Below are 20,305 nucleotides of genomic sequence, written 5' to 3' on the forward strand. Positions count from 1 at the left end.
GGAGATGCAGTAGGGGTGGGATCAGCCATACACACTGTGTGTGAGCGCAAAGGCTTCCTCCTTGTCCACGCAGCTCTGCATAGCCCAGCTGATGATCAGCAGCAGACCAAATGGAAAGTCACCAAATAGCAGAAATGAAAGCGGAGCTGAGGACCGTGCCTTCGAAAGACGCATTTTCAAAGTTTTCCATGAGGCACTGGAAGCCTCTGAAGTGGGAGGTGTACTGGGGGAGGAAGCCCCAACGCCGTGCATTACACAATTAAAAGCCTGATAGGGTTACGTGCGTGTTTTGTCTGCAGCAGCTAATAAATCAGGCATCCAGACTCCTAAATCCCATTATGAAGCAGCATTAAGAGATACACTTCACATTGCAAAACAAGAGGTGTATGGTTGCTCCAGCTCTATTCGCCAGCACCTTAAGCCTGACAAATAATTTAGATGTGGGACAGACCTGGCCTTTGAAGCCGCTGCAGAGAGTGATTTCCACATGCTCCAGCCAGCTCAAAAGCATGGATGCCAAGTGAACATAGGTAGAACATATGGCTGAGGAACAGACAGAATGCGGGGTACCCTGCTGTGAGCACAGAAGTGAGGTGCACGGACTTGTTCTAAGGATGGGTGCTGAACATCGAGATCCTGCCATTAGCCAGGCTGGAGGATGCTTTGGCCACATCGCTGCTCTGTAAAATATGTCACAGGCTTATGAAGTTGTGGCGCTCAGGATATGGGCTGCTTCCGAAATGCCCCCAGGTGCTTCCAGGTTGCCATGAATGAAAATGTAAGCAGCTCTTCCTGGAGACGGATGGAGCAAGCAGCATCTTAGCAGGACCAGGGGAAGATGGAAGAAGGCCAAAAGAAGCACAGGCAGGGTCGAGGGCAGGCACGTCAACAGGCGCAACTTCACTCTCCCACATTGGTACTAACTAGCCTCTCCTTTCTGAGCTAGCCCCTGTATCCAAAGAGAAATCACTCAGACCATGAGCCCCTCTAGGGCAAAACAATCCTGTTCCCTTTCCCTAAGAAGGGGCATATACTCAGCGCATTCTTGGCTGCTACCAAGTCCGACACCTCCCATGCCCCACACCATGTTCAAATTGGCTGGGGGAGAAAATATCCCGAGTTTTGACTATTTTGTGTAAAAACGCCCTCATTTTCACATTTTTCCAGCAATCAGAGCATTCTTGAAATGTACGGTATATGCTCTAAATTTAAATTTTCTGGGTGGCTTGGAAATATCTTAATCATTTTGTAGTATGCTTTGGGTCCCTGATTTTGAGGGAGGGGGGGGAAACAAATACCCTACTTTTGAGATTTTTTTGGCAATTGGGCCATTCTGGGCTGCGCATGAGAACGCAGGAAGTTGCCCATCTGTGCAGCACTGCTCATTCCTCTAAGCTTCCTTTAGAGACTAATCCACGTTCCCTCCATGGACCACAGGATGCTTTTTTCACTCCTCTCCCACCTGTACCTATCCCACTTCAGCCCAGAACTCTCCCACCTAAAACTCTTGTTCTGTTCCTGCCCCCCGCCCTAAACTATTAAACTGCCTCATTCAGGCTTGCCCTCGGCCTGTCCTCAGGCCTCTTTCCCAACACAAGGCTGCAAAGTTCAAAATAAAAAACCTCGCAGAAAGAAGACAAGCAGCTAAGAAAGCCATATCCAAGAGGCAAGAGTGCTTCTGTTAAGATCAGATTTCTCTCTGTGTGTGTGAGAGAGAGAGGGGGAGGGAGAGAATATGACAGCTCTGACAAGGGGAGAACTTCTTGAATTTGGCTGATGCCAGAAGCCCCCACTCAACATCAAGGCTCTCAGCCAAAGAGATGAAGACAATTAGGACAATTTCTGGCAAATCACACCTCAAGCTGTTTTTATTACTATTCCATGCTCCATTCTGGAGGGCTAATTCTACCAGGAAATTAATACTCATTGAATTTACAGAGATGGGAAGTGGCACCCAACAGCCTTCGCAAATTGGAATCCTTCTGGGTGTAGAGGAAGTTAATCCTGTTCCTGGAAGGAAAGCCCTGGGGTCGGGAGGGCGCAAGTCCTATTTGACGTGTCTCCATTGAACACTGCTAAGGTCGTGCATGTTGCTTGGTCTCTGGCCTCTGGAGATGTTCCAGGATGCAGGGCGCCAGATGTGAAACGAGTTCTTAGCTCAAATAATATTTCAGTAAAAGAGGCAGGCAAGAAGGTCTCCTTGAAGCTCTGAGAACCTCCCTGGAAACTTTTGCTCTGATTTGGTTTCGCAGTCTCTGGAGGAGAAGACACATTAACGCCTCTTGTCCAAGGGGAAAGCCACTGTGTCCTGGCTCTCATCCTCGGACACCGTATTCAGACTTATGGCTCGAGGAAACCCAAAATCTTTACTCAAGAAATAAGCACACTGTTAATTTTGGGGGAAGATATACAATGAGCTGAAGAAAATGTTCCAATTAACATTTGTAAAAAAAGCCCGAAGCTTTCTTGTTAGGGATTGTAGGAAAAGACCTGCCAAGGAAATTAAAAAACATTTTCATGTATGCAACAATGGCGGCGAGAGTCTTAATAGCACAAGGATGGAAGAATGAGGAAATCCCGACTAAAGAACTGTGGCAAGAGAAATTGATGGACTATGCGGAACTAGCAAAATTGACACATAAACTATGTGACAAGGATAACTGTGACTTTAAAGAAGAATGGGAACCTTTTACGAAGTATTTAAAGAAACAACAAAATCAACTGGATTCCTTGGCAGGCTTTGAATAAACACTCAGAAATTTTTTATTAGTAACATACAGATAGATAAATTGAGGATCTTTACAATTTTATAACATGCAGAGAATAACATGTGCTGAGAAACCAGAGAGGGGAGCTGAGGGAAGTCTCAGGGAGGGGTGGGAGGGTGGGTTTTTTTTCTTTTGGGGGGGAATGGGGGGGAATGTGGATGATGTATTTTTGATAAATTGTTGTGTTGAAATCCCTAATAAAAATACCTTATAAAAAGAGAAAAGAAATAAGAAATAAGCACACTGTTTCAGCATCAGTTCAGAATACGGGGCAGCGGGGGAGCAGGGAGTTCAGAGGCCAGGGGTGGCAGCAGTGCCTACACGGAGGACTCTCAAAGAGAGGAGGCTGAGGGAACGCTCCACAAGGGAGGGTGTTCGAAAGAGGGTGAGGGGCTGCCAGCTCTGCAGGCAAGGGGGGACCTAACTGGGCTCCTGAGCCCCACAGGGGTGCCGCAGAAAGAAGGCAGTTGGTCAAGGGAGCCATGGACTCAAAAAGGTTGAAAACCTCACAAAGCAGAACAGATAAATACAATAAAAACATATAAAAGGTAAGAAACAAAGAGAGAAAAAGAAAAAACATAAAAAGGCATAAAAAAGATATAAAAATCCAACTTTTTACTTATTGTTTTCATAACCCTACTTCCTGACTTCCTCACATCTCCCTTTTCTGTGTTCCTTTTTACACAATCATATTCAGCAATATCTTACCCTCTTTCAGATCTTAATCTATATTATACATTTCAACCCATTGTGTCTCCAATTTTTCCCTTTATATCCTTTTGATTACGTTTGACACAGTGTATTCTAATTTTTTCACCCTTATCTTTTGAAACATTTGTTACATACTCCTTTTACTTATATCACTAATGCCACCTTGTCTTTATATCTTGCATCATTTTAACATTCCAACATTTTAACATTCCAACATTTTACAATGTTTTTGCAAATAGTCTTTAAACTTCTTCCAGTCCTCTTCCACTAAGTCTTCTCCCAGGTCTCGGATTCTGCCAGTCATTTCTGCCATGTTGTTTCTTTTTTGGTTTGATTGGAAGGTTGATTTTATTGTTTAAAATCTCAATAAATATTATTTTAAAAAAGGTTGAAAACCTCTGATCTAAGTTGTCACATAGTCCCAGATTTTTCCAGGTTTCAAGGATGGAAAGTGAAACCCAGTATTAACATTGGTAACCAGAACTGACACCAGTCTGGGGCTAAATGGTGAATTGGCCTTTCACAGCAGCCTCCTAAGACATTCCGCCATATGAATGAATGAATGAATGAATGACTGTCCAGCAACAGGATGAGGACATGTCTCCCTCAATTGAATTAAGCTCTCAGCCTGAGATTTTGCTCAGATACAACCTGATCACTTTGACAAGCTGGGTGCAATATGCAGAAATATGTGGGCAAGCAGCCTTTTAAATTAAACACGACAGAAATATTCACCAGTAGGAGCTACACAACGCAGCAAGCATTACTCGGGAGAGGGTATGTGGCGAGCTGTCGTTCAAGACCAATTCCTAACTACGCAGATGCAGAGACCTGTTTCCAATCTCCGTAATGTACTGCCAGCACTCATTTTCTAACGACAAGACGCAGGCCAAGGAAGCTGCCACTGCCCTGGCCATCTTGCAGCACTGAATCAACCATCCCAGGAATTCAGACGTCACTTGCGGTACCTCTGTGGGTTCCTCTCCCCTCCACATTCAATTCCACCCCCATCACGGCTGCATCCTGTTATCCGGCCCCTTTGCCAAAAGGGCTGCGCCAGCTGCTGCGATGCAACCAAGCCGAGTTTGCCGAGAACAATTTCAGAGCAGGTTAGCAGTGGGAACACCTTGCCTTGTTTGTTTGCTTGATTTATTTATTTAAATTTATACACTGCTTGATTGCAAAACAACAACAACCCTCAAAGTGGTTTACAAAACATAAAGCAGTAAAATCAAGAAAAATTCACAACCCTACTTTAAAACATGCAAAGGTTAATAAGGAATGGGGGGAATTTATAACTTATCTTAAAAATCATTGTAAAGAGTTAAAATCATTAGTAGGATTGGAATAGCACTTGTAGTTTAATCGTGAGTTTTGGATAAAATGGAGAGGTAAAAGATTTGGATTATTATAAAACACGCAGGAGGAAAGGACTAACAATAGGACCCACAAAGGGGAGGAGGGAATTCCAGGAGATTCTTTGGAATCTTGCTTTTATGATGTATGTTGGATATGCGATTGTAGAACTTTAATTTGAAAAACCAAATAAATAAATTTATAAATAAAATACTAAAACAGATTAAAATTGCCTCAACTTTCTAAGCGTCTGAATTCTTAGCGTCTGAGAGCCAGTGTGGTGTAGTGGTTAAGAGCGGTAGTCACATAATCTGGGAAACCGGGTTCGTGTCTCCGCTCCTCCACATGCAGCTGCTGGGTGACCTTGGGCCAGTCACACTTCTCTGAAGTCTCTCAGCCCCACTCACCTCACAGAGTGTTTGTTGTGGGGGAGGAAGGGAAAGGAGATTGTTAGCCGCTTTGAGACTCCTGAAGGGGAATGAAAGGCGGGATATCAAATCCAAACTCTTCTTCTTCTTCTTCTTAGAAATGCAAAACGGGTACAGGACCCTCAACCACCCAATGGAACAATACTAAGAAATAGAATCAGGAGATGCGCTTCCTATGCTATGCAAGGCTTTATTTCTGTGTCCTAAGATGCGTCTCCTGGAAGGAACTGCAAGGCCTGGAGCTGGGCATCTAGGAGACCCCACTGCCTCATCTCTTCCATTAACAGAAAGGCCTCGTTCCATCTGCCTCTGCAGCCACGGGTTTTATTTACTAAAATAAAAGGCCAGCAACCTTCATTAAAGCTTTGTAACAATGCAGAGGCGGCGAGGCAAACATGACGGCTTCCCATTTTATTTTATTAACAACATAGTCACTGCTTACCTCATTTCAAGAAGTTCCCATCACTGGAAAGTGACTCAGCCCAAGTGGAAAAGAAGGAGAGAGCTTTTCCAGCTGCTTCCCTGCCATTCCAGCAGCACCTACTTGAAATCGAGCTCCAGTTCACAGGCAGGTGACCTCACACCACGTCAGATCACTGGTCTCCCTGGCATTTCACTGTCTATAGCAGCCTTCCCCAACCCAATGCCCGCTCCAGATGTTTTGGGCTACAACTCCCATCACAAAGTTGCTGGTTGGGGCTGTGGACCAAAACATCTGGAGGTCAACGGGTTGGGGAACACAGAGTGGCAGCCGGACCCAGGATTTCCGGCAGGAGTCTTTCCCCGTCCTCCTTAGGGACGCCAGAAATTGCATCAGGGAACCTTTTGCATACAAAGCACATACTGAACAAAGAGGAGATGGGAGACAATGAGCATATACAGGCAACTCCTAACGGATGTGCATCCAGCTGACGCACAATCGCACATGCACACATCACTTCGAACCTGGAAGTGACTGTAAAAATGGCAGAAACAACCCTAACGAGAGCCCAGCAAATAGGACAAATAGGCACGAAAACAGCAGCTAGCAATCCCACAAGCCTTTGCAAGGGAAATCCCAGGAGCAGTTGCACTGCCATTGAGGCCTGTGGCAAGTTGGAATTTGAGTGATTGTGGTGGGGTTTGGCATCTGGTAGTCTCCATCAGCACCATAATCGATGCTTTTGAATTATGGTGCTGGAGGAGACTCTTGAGAGTCAAACCTATCCATTCTTAAGGAAATCAGCCCTGAGTGCTCACTGGAAGGACAGATCCTGAAGCTGAGGCTCCAAGACTTTGGCCACCTCATGAGAAGAGAAGACTCCCTGGAAAAGACCCCGATGTTGGGAAAGATGGAGGGCACAAGGAGAAGGGGACGACAGAGGATGAGATGGTTGGACAGTGTTCTTGAAGATACCAGCATGAGTTTGACCAAACTGCGGGAGGCAGTGGAAGACAGGAGTGCCTGGCGTGCTCTGGTCCATGGGGTCACGAAGAGTCAGACACCACTAAACGACTAAACAACAAGTGCTGCTGTTTTTTTCTAGGGTTGCCAGAGGTCAGAGGGTGTTTGCAGGCTTTTCCAATGGTGTTTCAAGTATACGCAATTTCACGTAAACACAGGGTGCCTTGGAGTGTAACCCCCACGTAAATTGAGAGTTGCCTGTACACTCGAGGCTTCCTAATAATGAATCAGCTCAATGGACAAGCTAACCTTGGACCGTCCACTCTGACCACTAGTGGCTCTCACAAAGTTTTAGAAGACATCTGAAGGCAGCCCTGTTTAGGGAAGCTTTTAATGTTTAATAGGTTATTGTATTTTAGTGTTCTGTTGGAAGCCGCCCAGAGTTGCTGGAGAAACCCAGCCAGATGGGCGGGGTATGTATGTATGTATGTATGTATGTATAAATAAATAAATAAATAAATATTGTTATTATTATTAAGCAGGGCTGCTGGGGTGTGAACACGATTAACGTTCATCCACGTAGAGCTCTGTTCAAATTCTTAACGCCCCTGATGAGCTACATGTTTGAAAACACACAGCAGCTGCTACAAACGGACATCCATGCGCACAGACACTAAAGTGACATAGGAAACCCATCTTACCATCTGGAAGCGGCTTGCAAGACAAAGCGTCGTCAAGGTCCCTGGCGGTTGAGGGGTCAATGGTGAAGATGCATTCTTGCCTATCAAAAACAGGGGAGAAACAAAGAAAACTCAGCACCGGGGGCAGCAAGTTCATCTATTTGAAAACCGGCTTCTGAAAGGAGCATGGATGTTCTAGTAGGTGGACTTTTGGTCTGGTCCAGCAGGGAAATTATTAGGTTCATGTGCTTTGTTCAGATCACATGTCTCCAAATTGAGGGATAGTATATCACCAGGGCTGAGCTGTGAGCCAGGAAACTGCCAATTCAAATCTTGCCTCCTCGGCTATTTACCGTATTTTTCGCTCTATAACACGCACCAGACCATAACATGCACGTAGTTTTTAGAGGAGGAAAACAAGAAAAAAAATATTCTAAACAAAATAGTGGATATATGATTTTTGTGGTTCATGCTGTGGCCACAGACATGTGATCACAGACAGTGAGTTTGGAGTAGCCCAGTGCAAAAATCCTGAGGATCCATGTAGATCCATGCTTTGTAACCACGGAGGAGGGAAGGAAGGGGAACCATGGATCCTCTGCTCACGACTGCAGCAGATCCCCCCCGCCACCCGCAGGCATTTGCTCCATAACACGCACAGACATTTCCCCTTACTTTCTAGGAGGAAAAAAGTGAGTGTTATGGTGCAAAAAATACGGTATTTAGAACCATAGAATTGTAGAGTGGGGGGGGACGACGGCCCCGAGGGCTGTCTAGTCCAACCCCCAGCAATGCAGGAATCTCAACTAAAGCATCCATGACGATAAATAGGAGTAGCTGGGAAAGCTTGGTAGGTGGAGCATGAGACTCTTAATCTCAGGGTCGGCGGTTCTAGCCCCACGTTGGGCAAATGATTTCTGAAATGCAAGGGCCCCTTGCAACTCTACAGTTCTATGACCTGCAGACCACTTAATAACAATAAAAAAATCACTAAGTGGTTTACCTAAATTAATATAAAATATTTATAAGAAAGCATCTATGAAATCAACACTTTAAAACCAAGAAGACATTACAGTGGTACCGTGGTTCTCAAACGTAATCCAGAAGTCCGTTTGACTTCCAAAATGTTCGAAAACCAAGGTGTGGCTTCCGATTGGCACAGGCCCCCCAGAAACAATAGCTGACAGCCTCATTGGACATTTGGCTTCCAAAAAACATTCGAAAACCGGAACACTTTCTTCCAGTTTTTCAGCATTCAGGAGCTGAAATGTTTGAGTACCAAGGCGTTCGAGAACCAAGGTTCCACTGTATAAAAATTATCACAGCATAGAACAAGCGCCCATAATAAAATGGCATGCCGTGAACCAACTCCCTCCTCAGTCCCTCTGTCTGCAGGTTGGGGCAACAGCGCTCGCCTGTCAAAAGTAGTGTATAAATTCTACTGCACACACATTTATTTATGTATTTCATATGAATGGCAGGTGGGGCTCTTTTGCCAATTTTTATTCCTTCATGTTTGCCCTTCACATGGTATTGCTGTTGTTAGATTTACATAACGTGCCTCGGGCTTTAGGTTATGCAGCTTTAGAGCTAGCGAGAGAATTCCCCTTTCATGTGCTCGAAGACCCGCTATCCGGTGACAAACCGACTGCAGCTATAACCTGCTTCCACAGATACATATTCCTTCAATTAAAAACCCATTAATGAATGGAATTTCAAAAAAGCGACCGCATTCCAAGATACACTGCTTACATAACGTCTCGATTTACAGTCTTCGGCAGAATCAGGTCCGAACAGAGAGGGAACGCCCCACTCATGCAAGGGGTCCCACGTGCCCTTATCAGGCCGAGTTAGAGCCCGGGGCACGACGACTGTGACCCCGGACGCCAGCCCTCCGACACTTTGAGCTCGGCCAGGCAGATGACGTGCAGCGGTAGACAGCAGGGAGCTTAAAACAACTGCTCTCTTGTGCTGACAGGTCTTAAGAGAAAGGATTAAGGGCTCCTCGAGAAACCAGAGGCCACATGGGTTTTGTTTCAATGGAACAGGTCGCTTAGTCCAGCTGTTTGGTGCTGCAACCGCAAAGCCCTGCCACCCATCGCGATCTGTAGCTGCAGGCAGTTTAGAAATTAATAGGCTGGCAGCGGCAAAGGGCCTGCGTTGGAAATGAACGGAACATAAATACGCCGGTGCCAGAACTCTCAAAGCACATCGAGGGAAATGTAGCAACAAGCAGGCGCTCCGCTTTGAGACGCTCGGCCAATTAAATCTATTAGCGAGGTCAACAATGGGGCCCCGGTTCACGAGAGTCCATGCCTGCAGGGAGTGCGGTATGGAATCCCAGCTCCGGACCACTGAACGCCCAAAACATATCAGGCCCCCTTTTTCTCCTGTGCAAGAAGGGAGAGGCAGCATGCAACAGATCTGCTGACGGACTTGCAGGGCTGAGTTTATGGCAGCTTATTTAAAGCATCCCTGGATGCAGCCTTCATGGGCATGTTCGCAGTTGTAGCCTACCCCATCCTGAAGCCTTATAGGGTGGCTTAAAGAAAAACTAAAACCCCAAGCTCACTCCTAATTAATGCAACTTATTTAGGCTGTAATAACTGGTGGGTGGGTGGGAGCTACAACTTCTGTCTGTGCCTCTGGTGACTGGTTGCAATGAGCAGATGATGTCCGATGGTCTTGTTCTCCCTGCGGCTTGTTGCTTATTGCAAAATATTTATTCAGACAGAAGCCAAAGCGGCTTACAGCAGAAACAAAAGTGGTCAAACGGCCAGGCTGCTAAGTCATTTCAGGCTGCAGCTGAGAGCTCACATAGTTGAATACTCCTCTCCAAACACATACACACAAAATCCCTGCATACGGAAAAGCAGCACATCGCTGTCCTGGCTCCCACTCCAAAACGCACAAGCAGAGGCTCTTACTTGCAAGTAAGAAAGATATACAGTGGTACCTTGGGTTAAGTACTTAATTCGTTCCGGAGGTCCGTTCTTAACCTGAAACTGTTCTTAACCTGAAGCAGCACTTTAGCTAATGGGGCCTCCCACTGCTGCCGCACGATTTCTGTTCTCATCCTGAAGCAAAGTTCTTAACCCGAGGTGCTATTTCTGGGTTAGCGGAGTCTGTAACCTGAAGCGTATGTAACCTGAAGCGTATGTAACCTTAAGTGTATGTAACCTGAGGTACCACTGTATTTAATCAGGCAAACAATAGTACAGTCATACCTCAGGTTGAAGACGCTTCGAGTTGAGCGCGTTCGAGTTGCACTCCGCGGCAACCCGGAAGTAACGGAGCGTGATACTTCCGGGTTTCGCCACTTGCGCATACGCAGACGCTGAAACTGACGTCACGCGCATGAGCAGAAGCAGCAAAAAGCGACGCGTGCATGCGCAGACGTGCCATTGCTAGTTACGTTTACCTCTAGATGCGAACGGGGCTCCGGAACGGATCCCGTTCGTATCTAGAGGTACCACTGTATAGGCTCAGTGACACTCTCAATTCAACCCCTGCTCCTTTGGAAATGACCATGCAAGGCCCAAAGCAGTATTTCAACTTGAAATGTAGAATTGCCTCCTGAACATGCACGCTAGCTCCCCTTCTGATCTCCTAGCACAGCATGCTGAACCAGAGGCCTCCCTTCACCCACTCAACTCATTTCACAAAGACAAAATGTAAGATATAAGCACACTTCAGCAACCACCGTCATCCATGAGAGGTGAGAGCTCAGCTATGGCCTTTTGTTTACTACAGTTTGGATTTTGTGGGTCTCGTTTAAACTTTAACAAGGCACCGCCATGACATTTAACTGTAAAAGGTGACTGCATGTCTAGACAACTACATCTTGAAGCTGGTCTCATTTCTCTTCCCATTGTGAGCAGACACAAGGGAACGCTGACCTGCGAGGTATTCAGCCCGGCACCCAGACTTCTGCGCACTTGCTCTCTCGACTCAAGAGGGCTGGCATTTCAAAACTGGGTGGGTGGGGTATTTTTAGATCCTTGAAAGTCTCAATCATTGTTTCTAGGACCTTGATGAGCTCCTTCTTGGAACGATGCGTCTCAGGCCTGGAAAACAACCATTTTCACTCGGGAATAGGCGCCCCTCCTTGCTTCAAGCGTGTTTTATGCATGAAACAGTATTTCATAGCAACAGCAGGAATACGTCCCAATCTGGTCACAGCAAACACCCGTCCCCAATCATTGGGTAAGTTAGACATGCAATCGTAGAATTGTAGAGTCAGAAGGGTCCCCCACGCGTCATCTAAGCCAACCCCACTGCAAGGCAGGAATCATAGAATCATAGAATCATAGAGTTGGAAGAGACCACAAGGGCCATCGAGTCCAACCCCCTGCCAAGCAGGAAACACCATCAGAGCACTCCTGACATATGGTTGTCAAGCCTCTGCTTAAAGACCTCCAAAGTAGGAGACTCCACCACACTCCTTGGCAGCAAATTCCACTGTCAAACAGCTCTTACTGTCAGGAAGTTCTTCCTAATGTTTAGGTGGAATCTTCTTTCTTGTAGTTTGGATCCATTGCTCTGTGTCCGCTTCTCTGGAGCAGCAGAAAACAACCTTTCTCCCTCCTCTATGTGACATCCTTTTATATATTTGAACATGGCTATCATATCACCCCTTAACCTCCTCTTCTCCAGGCTAAACATGCCCAGCTCCCTTAACCGTTCCTCAAAAGGCATCGTTTCCAGGCCTTTGACCATTTTGGTTGCCCTCCTCTGGACACGTTCCAGTTTGTCAGTGTCCTTCTTGAACTGTGGTGCCCAGAACTGGACACAGTACTCCAGGTGAGGTCTGACCAGAGCAGAATACAGTGGCACTATTACTTCCCTTGATCTAGATGCTATACTCCTATTGATGCAGCCCAGAATTGCATTGGCTTTTTAGCTGCCGCGTCACACTGTTGGCTCATGTCAAGTTTGTGGTCAACCAAGACTCCTAGATCCTTTTCACATGTACTGCTCTCAAGCCAGGTGTCACCCATCTTGTATTTGTGCCTCTCATGACAGATGGCCACCCAAGCTCTGCTTAAAAACCTCCAAGGAAGGAGAGTCCACCACCTCTCGTGGGAGAGTGTTCCACTGTCGAACAGCACTCACTGTCAGAAAGTTCTTCCTGACGTTTAGTCGGAATCTCCTTTCTTGTAACTTGAAGCCACTGGTTCAGATCCTCCCTCCTGGAGCAAGAGAAAACAAGCTTGTTCCTCTTCCATAGGACAGCCCCTGAGATATCTCATCATATCTCCTCTCAGTCTCCTCTTTTCCAGGCTAAATATACCCAGCTCCTTCAACTGTTTCTCATAAGGCTTGGTTTCCAGACCCTTGACCATCTTGGTCGCCCTCCTCTGCACACCTCCCAGCTTGTCAACATCCTTCTTAAACTGTGGTGCCCATAATTGGACACAGTATTCTAGGTGTGGTCTGATCAAGGCAGAATAGAGTGGTACTATTACTTCCCTTGATCTGGACACTATACTTCTGTTGATGCAGCCTAGAATAGAATTAGCTTTTTTTTTTTGCTGCTGAATTACACTGTTGTTCTGTAAAAAAGAAAAGATCTGGCTATGCTAACCCCATCTATCATTTTTTACAGACACCAGGACTCCTATTCTGCCAAAAAACGTAACAGAAAGCACAGCTATACAACAAATCATTCTGGTTAGAGTGAAAGCTAAACCTGTTTGTGACTACAAGGTACACACATCCATAATAATCTAGCTATTGCGACCCGGGGAAACATAATATGTCCTCCTGCTAGATTTCTGTGGGTTGGAACTGGCACACCATCAAAGCACCGGGCTGCTCCATGAGCTGCAAGCCACCAGCACTAGTCTACAGCTAAATTTTCTTACAGAGGCACAGAGGATAGGGGAGAGACCAGGAAAGCTTCAAGAAGCAAAGTTTCAGCACCATCAATACTCCTCAAATGTCCACCTTGACGTAAGAAAGGAATCTGGCCCTGCTATTTTTGCTGAGATAATGAGATTTCTGGGCTCCTGTGATCCACTTATGCTCCCACTCTCACTCCTACACAGGAAACCCACTTGCATCATCATGCCAAACAACTTTTAATCAGGAGACACCGGCTCATCTAATACTGCTGGGCTGAGACAGGCTTTCTGTCAGATGGTTTTGTGCATCTGAAAGTCTTCCGCCTTGTCTAGGCTGAGAAGCTGGTGAGACAGGGCTTCAGGGCTGCCATTTTGCATTACAGCTCAGAAGTTAAGACCTGCTCAGGCTTGGTCCCAAGTTATCAAGAAGCTGTCATCAACTGCAGGAGATAGGGAGAAGAGTGGCTTGTTAAAACCCACAATTGAAGTCTCCTAGATTAGATGGGACTAATCTATTGAAATCACGGAAGGACAGGCCACAGAGACCATTTGGTGTCATCCTCAGACTTGTTAACTCCACTGCTCAACCCTAACGCCACATCATTTATGAATAAGTTAACTTCCAAGTGCAGATTCTTGGGAGAATACATTTCTCTCCATTGCAAGAGCTGGCCGTTTACGCCAACTCTCTTCTCCCTCTCACTTTCCCAGTTGCCATTCCATTGGTTTTGCCAGAGTTTGTGCTCCTTTCTGTTCTTCTCATTTGGGCAAGCCTTGTTTCCTCAAAGAAGCCTTCTTTCCTTTCATAGCTTCCATCAGGCGACAGAATGCTCCTCCACAGAAAACAATATCCCCGTAAACAGAACACGAGCACATCAGGGAGAAGGATCCTAAGTCTGGCTCCCAACATGCTGGTTTTCCACACGGAGGGTTTTATTCTGGCCGGCTGACATTCAATTCCATCTTGCGATTCCCTTGCCTGTCATCTGAACTGGCACCACCCCAACCCAGGTCAACCATCTCAGGGAGAGCTAGACACACCAGCAAATTATATACATGGGGGTACTAAGCCCAAGTAAATTGCTAGCATGAAGCGGCAGGCCTGAATAGCTCAGTAGGTTAGAGCGTGGTGCTGATAACACCAAGGTTGCAAGTTCAGTCCCCCTAAGGGGCAGCTGCATATTCCTGAACTGCAGAGAGTTGGACCAGATGATCCTCAGGTTCCCTTCCAACTCGACAGCTTTATTATTCTTTAGGCCCCTTTCCATGCCTATGAAGCAACTTATATCCCACTGTTTCTACCATCACAACATCCCTTTTCCTTGACTCCAGTTTAAAATGGCTTTTAATGCTGTTTTGATGCTGTTACCCACCCTGGGACCTTAAACGGTGAAGGGCAGGTAATAAATATAAGAGCAGCAGCAGCGATAAACTACTCGACTTGAATGAGACCCATTAATTTGCGGTTTGGTGCACCTCCGTTGGTTCTGACAGACGGCAGCCAAGCTTAGCAACCTCCACACCACCAGTCGTCGTCCCCACAACTTATCAGTTCCCTGCACATTTCTACACATCCTGTTCCAGGAGCACAGGTTTTGCTGTTCCTAGAGTTATCACCAGCTTGTGGCGTGGACAGTTTCCAGGCACTGAGCTATTTTATCAGATCTGCGCCTTCCACCTGCTGAGGGGAACCCTCTGTCCCCGGAAGCCATGCTCCTTCCCGTCCAGCTCCACGAGCCAAATCTGTCCCCTCCACCTCTCGTTTTGTCAGCCGACAAGCCTCTGAATACTAGCGTTGCTAATCCCAACGGGCGGGCAGTGCTACAATGCAGGGACTTCCCCGTTGCCTGGAGTTTCCAGCTAGAAACAGTGCTAAGAACAGCACCTCTGTGCCCAGGACAGAACAAAAGCCAGGCAAGGAATGCTTTGGCACGCTTGTTCGACTGACGCCAAGGAAATCTTTGGTCCCCTCGGAAGATCCTGCTTGCCATTTTAAGTAACATCCAGAATCACCTGGTGCCATATCTCTGGACCCACGAAGATTTCAATCGGATCACCTTGATCCATGTCAGAACGCCAAGGAGTGGTGGGTGGAAACTGATGAGTGGGGCAGCGGGAGAAGTAGGATTGGAGACTGACTTGGGAGAAGGGGTCAGTGGATACAGAGGAACCTGTATCAGCCAGAAGACGAGAGGCAGAGGCAGGAGAAGCTGCAGGATTGAAGAGCGAAGAACAAGTGAAGGAGAAGGGAGAGGATGGTCAGGCTGGTGGGGAGTCAAGGGCTCCCAAACCATTTATTTATTTGATTGATTGACTGACTGACTGACTGACTGACTGACTGGTTGGTTGGTTGGTTGGTTGATTGATTGATTGATTGATTGATTGATTGATTGATTTACTACCCTTCATCAAAATATCTCAGGGTGGTTCACTGTCTCCTCCTGCCCACTGTCTCCCAGGACCAGAGGAGAACTGAAGAGGGAGGAGCAGAAACAGGGTGCACTCGGGGATAGTCTCTGCCTGCTTGCATGCAGCTTGGATTCTTCCCCTTTCTATCAATGCCTCTTTAAAAAAAACCAAAAACTGTTCACTTAACGGACCCTGCCTCTATAACCCTGACAACGACCCTGCAATGTTGGCCAGCCTTATTCACATGCTGCAGCTAAGGAGGTTAAAGCTCAGGAAAAAAGAGTAGTGCATTAGGCCAGCTCATATATTTGTGACCATGGGCCAGACCTCGCCTGTCTCACAGCTCATGCTCCTAACTAACCAGCAAACTAACTCAGTCAAGAATCCTCTGCCTGTAAACTTCTCTCAAATGTGGGTGGGGGGACCCCCAGAACCACAGGGGGTCCTCCTTGGAGATTCCCATCTATGAAAGCAACGTTTCATTAACTCCGCCTACAGGGATGCAGCAGGATCATTAACTACTGCCGGTTTTAACAGAGCTCCTCTTCTGGGCTTAGGTCTCTCAAGCAACAATGCTTGTTTGCTTGTCTGTTGTGTTCAAAGCCTGGCACCCCTAACGTCTGAGACAGGGTTTCAGGGCGGCTTAGAACAAACTCCCCATTTCGGACGGCAACCCACCTCACGGATCCGTCCGATTTCCTTGCCGCAACACCCTTTTAACTGCACTAGGTATTTTTAGTTCATTGTTTTCTATTTTGGCAGCTGAGAAAGTGCAGTGTGTAATTCTACCTCCAGTTTCATATTCCTTCTTAAAAGTGAATACAACATCCTGTTTATAATAATAAAATCACTGGTTGGCAAGATGACACTCGGTGGAAAAAAGAGGGAGAGAGTGAAGAATAAAGAGAGAGAGAGAGAGAGAGAGAGAGAGAGAGAGAGAGAGAGAAAGCAACTGGAAAATTGAGAGCCAGCACATTTTGGTGCCAAGTTTCACATTTGCAACGGTCCAGAGGAGGTCACAGGTCTTGCTCACAACCAAAGGCGAGGAGTGAAGAACGATCCCCACAAACTCTCCCTTGTTAGACCGCGTACGCCATCTCCTTTCGAGCAAGGGATTTGCCCTTTTCAGGAAAAGTGACGTGAGGCTTTTCCCGCAGTCATCCGAACAACAGGAGACATGGAAAAGGCAGTGCGGCTCAGCCCAGAATGACCCTTCTCTCTCTCTCTCTCTCTCTCTCTCTCTCTCTCTCCAGGATTTGGGGTTTTCTTTCTTTTCCCACTCTGGGAGGACTTTCCTGGCTAGGTTGCTTGCCCCAGTTTAGCAGCAAGAGAAACAAAAAGATATGAATGAAATTAAAAACACTTGGAAGAAGCCACAGAAGCAGCTCTGGGGTTTCTTAGGTTCACTTAACATTTCCTTCCCCAGCGTTGCCCCTGCGCCCTGGGTGGAAAGTTGCGCTCCAACGTTTCCTTTGACACACACCCCTTGCTTTTCTCCTGCACTCTGTGCCATAAAAACTGGCAAGGGGGGAGGGAGGCAAGGAAAAAGACAGGAGGTGGAGAGGAGGAAGAGGCCTTGGACCCTGCAACTTTGGCCGCTCCATCCCTTCAGCCTTCTCAATGCCATTTGGAATTCCAAAATAACACATCGCCGTTTCCACCTTCGCCTTTGCTTGCTTTGTTCGGCTGTGAAACATTGGCTCTAATCAATCCAGCCAGAAGAGCAAAAAATAAATGAAACTGTGCCCCCCGCCTCCTTAAATGAAGACATATCAGACATGAGAAATGCAGCGATTTTATTTTTCACTGTTCTCAGAGAGGACAGGGCAAGAATGGATGGACTCCCATTGCAGGTAAAGGTAAAAGGTAAAGGACCCCTGGATGGTTAAGTTCAGTCAAAGGCAACTATGGAGTTGTGGCGCTCATCTCGCTTTCAGGCCAAGGGAGCTGACGTTCGTCCACAGACAGCTTTTCCAGGTCGTGTGGCCAGCAAGACTAAACCGCTTCTGGCGCAACAGAACACCATGACAGAAACTAGAGCACAAGGAAATGCAGTTTATCTTCCCACTGCAGTGGTACCTATTTATCTACTTGCACTGGTGTGCTTTCAAACTTCTAGGTTGGCAGGAGCTCAGTGGTTTAAGTAGAACTTCTACAGGCAAGTAAAGGAACAAGCTGCCATCCTCCCTGGGGATTTTCTCAAGAGAAGGTGGAGGTGGGAAAGGCATTTTAAGGAAGTCCGTAGTACAGGGCGGCTTACGTAGAGAGCAGGGGCTGTGTCTCCTGGAAACTTGGCAACCTGGAACACACTGCCTGCAGCAGCAATGGGCTCTTCCGCCCTGAGGGTAGAAAGGTCTTGGGCTATACCACTACAGACTGCAGGTGGGAGTTTCTGCTGTGTGTGCATACACAAAATCCCTGTACATATTCGATTAGTGTAAGAACGTAAGTGTCCTGCAGCTGGATCTAGAGGCCAGCGGCTGATCTAGTCAAGCATCTTGTTCTCACAGCGGCCAACCAGATGCCTATGCCTGCAAGGGAGAAGAGTTTTAATCCTTTTCAAACCCTGTTCATCTCCTTGACATGCTGGTTTTCTATATGCAGGAAGGGGTCCTGCTTTGTTGCACGAAAGAGGATTCAAAGATACAAGTCCCCCGCTACAGCAGCAGCAAGAATTCTTATTGCAAAGCATTGGAAGATACAAGACCTACCCACCTTGGAAGAATGGCAGATGCAACTAATAGATTATATGGAGACGGCGGAATTGACTGGCAGAATCCGAGACCAGGGGGAAGAATCAGTGGAAGAAGATTGGAGAAAATTTAAAATTTATTTGCAGAAATACTGTAAAGTTTATGAATGTTAAAGACATTGAAACGATTTCAGGGACTTTAGCAACAAAGTAAAATGTAAGATTGAAATAATAATAGACAAATTGTTAGAATATGAATTTGCTGAATAAATTTCTAAAAAGGGATACAAGAACAGGAGACGTGAGGAAGTCGGGAAAATAAGTTAATTGAAGATGAAAATTAAGAAAGGGAATTTTTGTCTTTTTAGTTTTTTTTTTCTTTTTTCTTTTTTTGCTGTGTTTAATGTTTGTATTTTTGTATTGTATTTTGTGACTTTGTATTTTTCTTGTCTTTGTATTTTTCTTGAAATTTCTTTTATTGTTAAAACTTAATAAAATATTTATCAAAAAAAATAATCAAAGATACAAGTCCCCGCCTGTAATGTGAAGCGAAACAGTCCAGAGATAAGGCTCTCGCCACGGTGAGAATTAGGCCTGAGCTCCCGTGGGCACTGGCAGGTTCTGAGGCTCTGCCAGCGCTGAAGCAGGGGGCTTAAGGAACAGGGGTGTACGACAAGCAGCACTGACACTCCAAGCAGTGTGGTTTGGAGGCGTTCCTGGACAAGAGCACTGAAGGAACGTCACCAGCCTCCCCCTTGCTTCAAAGGTGTCTGATGCCCTGATCAGTCTAGCAGATGGGCCAGGCACCCATTTGCCAGCTTCTCAAAGCAACTGTTCCTGGCGCTCTAGGAAAACGGGTGCCCAGTCGCGCCCCAGCCCCAAAAACTCAGGCTGTGGTTTGGAGAAGAAGGCGTGCAAGAGCTCAAGCACAAGAGTGATCAAGGTCTTTCCTTCTTGCAGTTTCCAGCAACAGGCATTCAGATGCACTGCTGCCTCTAGCTCTGGAAGGAGAGCCCTCGATCCCAGATGCTTCCTGTGTGCCGCAGAATTTGAGGAAGTGGAATACCGCAGTTAGTGCAGATAACTGCAGCGTGATTGCTGACAGGAGTGAGACCTTGCCAGCATGTTCTACTCTGCTCAGAGATCTGCACTTGCTGCTGATTCATTACTCTCTGGAACTCTCTGCTGTATTGTTTTTGGCATCTGCTAAAAACCTTCACTTCAACAAAGCTACCCAGACATGTCAAAAGCTGCATGTTACACTCACTTATAGTTTTATTGCGTGCAATTGTTTTAAAAATACTGATTTTATTTATCTTTTGTTAACATTTCGTGTCAACTTGTTTTTTTAAATTTTCTTTCGGCTGACTTTTTTAAATGAATATTTTAAGTTGTTTTATGTAATCTGTTTAGAGGCTGGCTGGCAATCCGAGCCAAGATCTGTAGACTCAAGAGATGGGTCTTTGATGAGCTACGCAGCTTATGGAAAGGGAGGAAGCAAAAGCTGCTCTCAGCGCTTTCGTTGCAAGAGTGCATGAGCCACCAAAGCCCACAGGCAGGTCTGAAGATTTCCAACAATCCTCACCATGTTTCCTGCTTTCCATACGCTGGTCAACAGACACGACCCATAAACCGTGTTCTACAAAGTTGACAGTTTTATTATCAAAATGTGCCCGGCAAGAGGGATCCACGCTACTGAGAAACCTGCTACTGTCGCAGTCACAATTAGATCCATGAAAAAGAAGAAGAAATTAAAGGTACTGTCTGTACATTTTGCACCCCACCATGCCAAAAGCTGTAATACTGGACCAAAAATAAATAAGTAAAGGCCCCAAAGTTCTCCAGTTTGAGACTTTCGTTCGAATATGCCCTCCTGTCCTCACAAGCCCTTTAAAGGCAAAACTTCCCAAACACAGAAGCTGTCTGCATCCAACCGAAACTTGAGACAACTTGGCCTATTTTCCCTGTGAAAGAATCCCAGACCAACTACAACCCCATCCCAAGGCAACCTGCAAGCGGACAAGAGGCCTG

General features: G+C 46.3%; 1 protein-coding gene across 5 annotated transcripts in view; it reads right to left on the minus strand.

The window, feature by feature from the left end:
• The window catches only part of DIS3L2 (DIS3 like 3'-5' exoribonuclease 2), a 196,215-nt gene that overhangs the window by 74,970 nt on the left and 100,940 nt on the right, over nt 1-20,305 (minus strand). For all 5 annotated transcript variants that reach the window (XM_083503943.1, XM_083503946.1, XM_083503944.1 and 2 more), the window contains one exon: nt 7,349-7,428. In XM_083503943.1, the coding sequence (XP_083360069.1) occupies nt 7,349-7,428 (80 nt within the window). The remainder of the gene's footprint in view (nt 1-7,348; nt 7,429-20,305) is intronic.

Source organism: Podarcis liolepis (genome assembly GCF_965112155.1).
Source record: "Podarcis liolepis genome assembly, chromosome: 5".
Classification (NCBI taxonomy): domain Eukaryota; kingdom Metazoa; phylum Chordata; class Lepidosauria; order Squamata; family Lacertidae; genus Podarcis; species Podarcis liolepis.